Below are 1,874 nucleotides of genomic sequence, written 5' to 3'. Positions count from 1 at the left end.
CCCCCCCCCCCACCCAGGGAAGAGCTGCTGTCCCCTCCTCAGTAAAGGAGAGTCGGGGCTCCTAGTGGCCACCCCGGTTCCTCGGGCCGGCGGCACTCCTGTGCTCGCACACGCACCCACACACGCACGGCGGCAGACACCTACTATTCTCGATGTTTCTACAGTTACTCCATCTCCCCAGTCTGTCAAGGTCCTTGTGCAGCGTTTCTGCTGCCAGGAAGGAACGGCTTGCCCCTGTTGTCATGGAAACCAGAATGTCATCAAAAAAGCTCTCCATGGTGTTAGCTTTCTATGGAAACCAGGAAGTACTAATACATCCTCAGATGAGAGGGCTGCTCTCCGCTCAGCCACCCCGCCCACCCAGCCCAGGAGGGAGAGCGCGTGTGCGCCCACCTCGCACGTTCCCTCGCACTAGGCCTGGGCCCAGGCGGTCGGCGCGGCATGGCATGGCTCGGGGGGCGGCGAAGGGGTGACAGCTCTGCCCACGCACACACACGCGCGCGCACACACACGCGCGCACGCAGCCAAGGGCCCCCGGTCCTCCACGGTGCTCCATTCCGTGTTCAGTGCGGTGTGGAGGCCCCCGAGGTGCTGCCAGTCGTCTGGGTTCGCAGGCAGCAGACGCCCCGCCAGGGCCTTGCTCCTCGTGGTTCTCTGTTGCTTCCCAGATCTGCAGCGTTTGCCCATGTCCCTGCTCTGCCCGTGCCCAGGTGTGCCCAGGTGTGGCCGCCGCGCACAGGGCAGCCAGCAGGTGGAGACGTCGAGCTGCCGCTGCCCTGGCCAGCCAGGCCACTCACAGACACCCAGGTCCAGCCCGAGGCCGGGGGACGGCGGCCTGTGGGCCCGGAGCTTGAAGAGGCTGCAAGCCAGCCCCAGACATAGCTCATTGCGTAGGCCTGGGGCTCTACACCGGGACCCGGATGTACTCACTGACCGTGAAGAGCGCCGGAAGCCAAACGTTTGGTCCTCCCGGACTCGAATGCGTCGGGCAGACACGCCACGCTTTTTTGCTCAGCTGTCTGTCGACGGGCACTCCGGGTGGGCCCAGGCCTTGGCTCTCGCGACTGACGCTGCTGCGAACACAATTCGCGCTCGCGGCCTCGCCTTCCCGGGTGAACACCTTGCCGGGGTGGCGCTGGGTCCTGCCGCCCGGCCAGCTTCCCAACGCCTAGGACGCTCGGAGCTGCGCCCCGCGGAGGCTGGACCCACGTCCCCCCCCCCCCCGCGCTCCGTGCGGGGGTTTCCACCCCTGGTCCTTAGCCAACCCCTGCCCGGCCACCGCGAGAGCGAAATGGAGCGCTGACGCTTGCCCTGGCCAGTGAGGATTCAAGTGCGTTTCTGCAGAGAGGGGACGTTCACATGTTTGAAAAACTGAAAGGGCGTCAGGAGCTGGCCCTGTAGGCCGCGTGTCTCCTAGCACAGTAGATTCACAATCCCGCGCCCAGAACATCAGCCACGACTCCTCGAAGAGCAAGCTTCTCCAGCGCTGTGCCGAGGGAGGAGAAGCGGTGTCACCCGCGTGATCACTCCCTGGAGAGCTGCACTCCCGAAACATACATAGGAAGCCCGCGGTAGCTGGCGAGGATGCCACGGGCCGACGCTGGCTGGAGTCTTCTGGGCTTGCTGCGGCCACCCCTTAGCACCATGCGCATGTGCGGAACCAGCGCGTGACACCTCCAACTGCTCGTGGGCGCTTTGATACCAAACCAGTAAGTGCTTCTCGTGTGTTGAAATGTTGGCCACTTCAATCCGGGGCTGACGGTTTTGGTCCTATCACGTGCCCAGGTCCCACTCGGCCTCCACCAACCACGGAGCCAAAGCCCTCAGCCTCCCTGCCCGCTGCCCCCTCAGGCAGTCTCACGTTCATTGCCACT

The 1,874-nt window shown here is 64.8% G+C and overlaps 1 protein-coding gene across 1 annotated transcript in view; it reads right to left on the bottom strand.

The window, feature by feature from the left end:
* ZNF275 (zinc finger protein 275) overlaps positions 1 to 1,652 on the bottom strand; it is a 38,011-nt gene extending 36,359 nt beyond the window's left edge. Inside the window, exons 1-2 of the mRNA XM_012734458.1 lie at positions 1,558 to 1,652; positions 513 to 859 (exon numbers count right to left, since the gene is read on the bottom strand). Coding sequence (XP_012589912.1) covers positions 513 to 859; positions 1,558 to 1,652 — 442 coding nt within the window. The remainder of the gene's footprint in view (positions 1 to 512; positions 860 to 1,557) is intronic.
* Between the last annotated feature and the right edge of the window lie 222 nt (positions 1,653 to 1,874).

Source organism: Condylura cristata, unplaced genomic scaffold (genome assembly GCF_000260355.1).
Source record: "Condylura cristata isolate star-nosed mole 26May11 unplaced genomic scaffold, ConCri1.0 scaffold00057, whole genome shotgun sequence".
NCBI lineage: Eukaryota > Metazoa > Chordata > Mammalia > Eulipotyphla > Talpidae > Condylura > Condylura cristata.
Note: the sequence above shows the minus strand (reverse complement) of the source record. Positions and strands in the feature narration are given on the sequence as shown.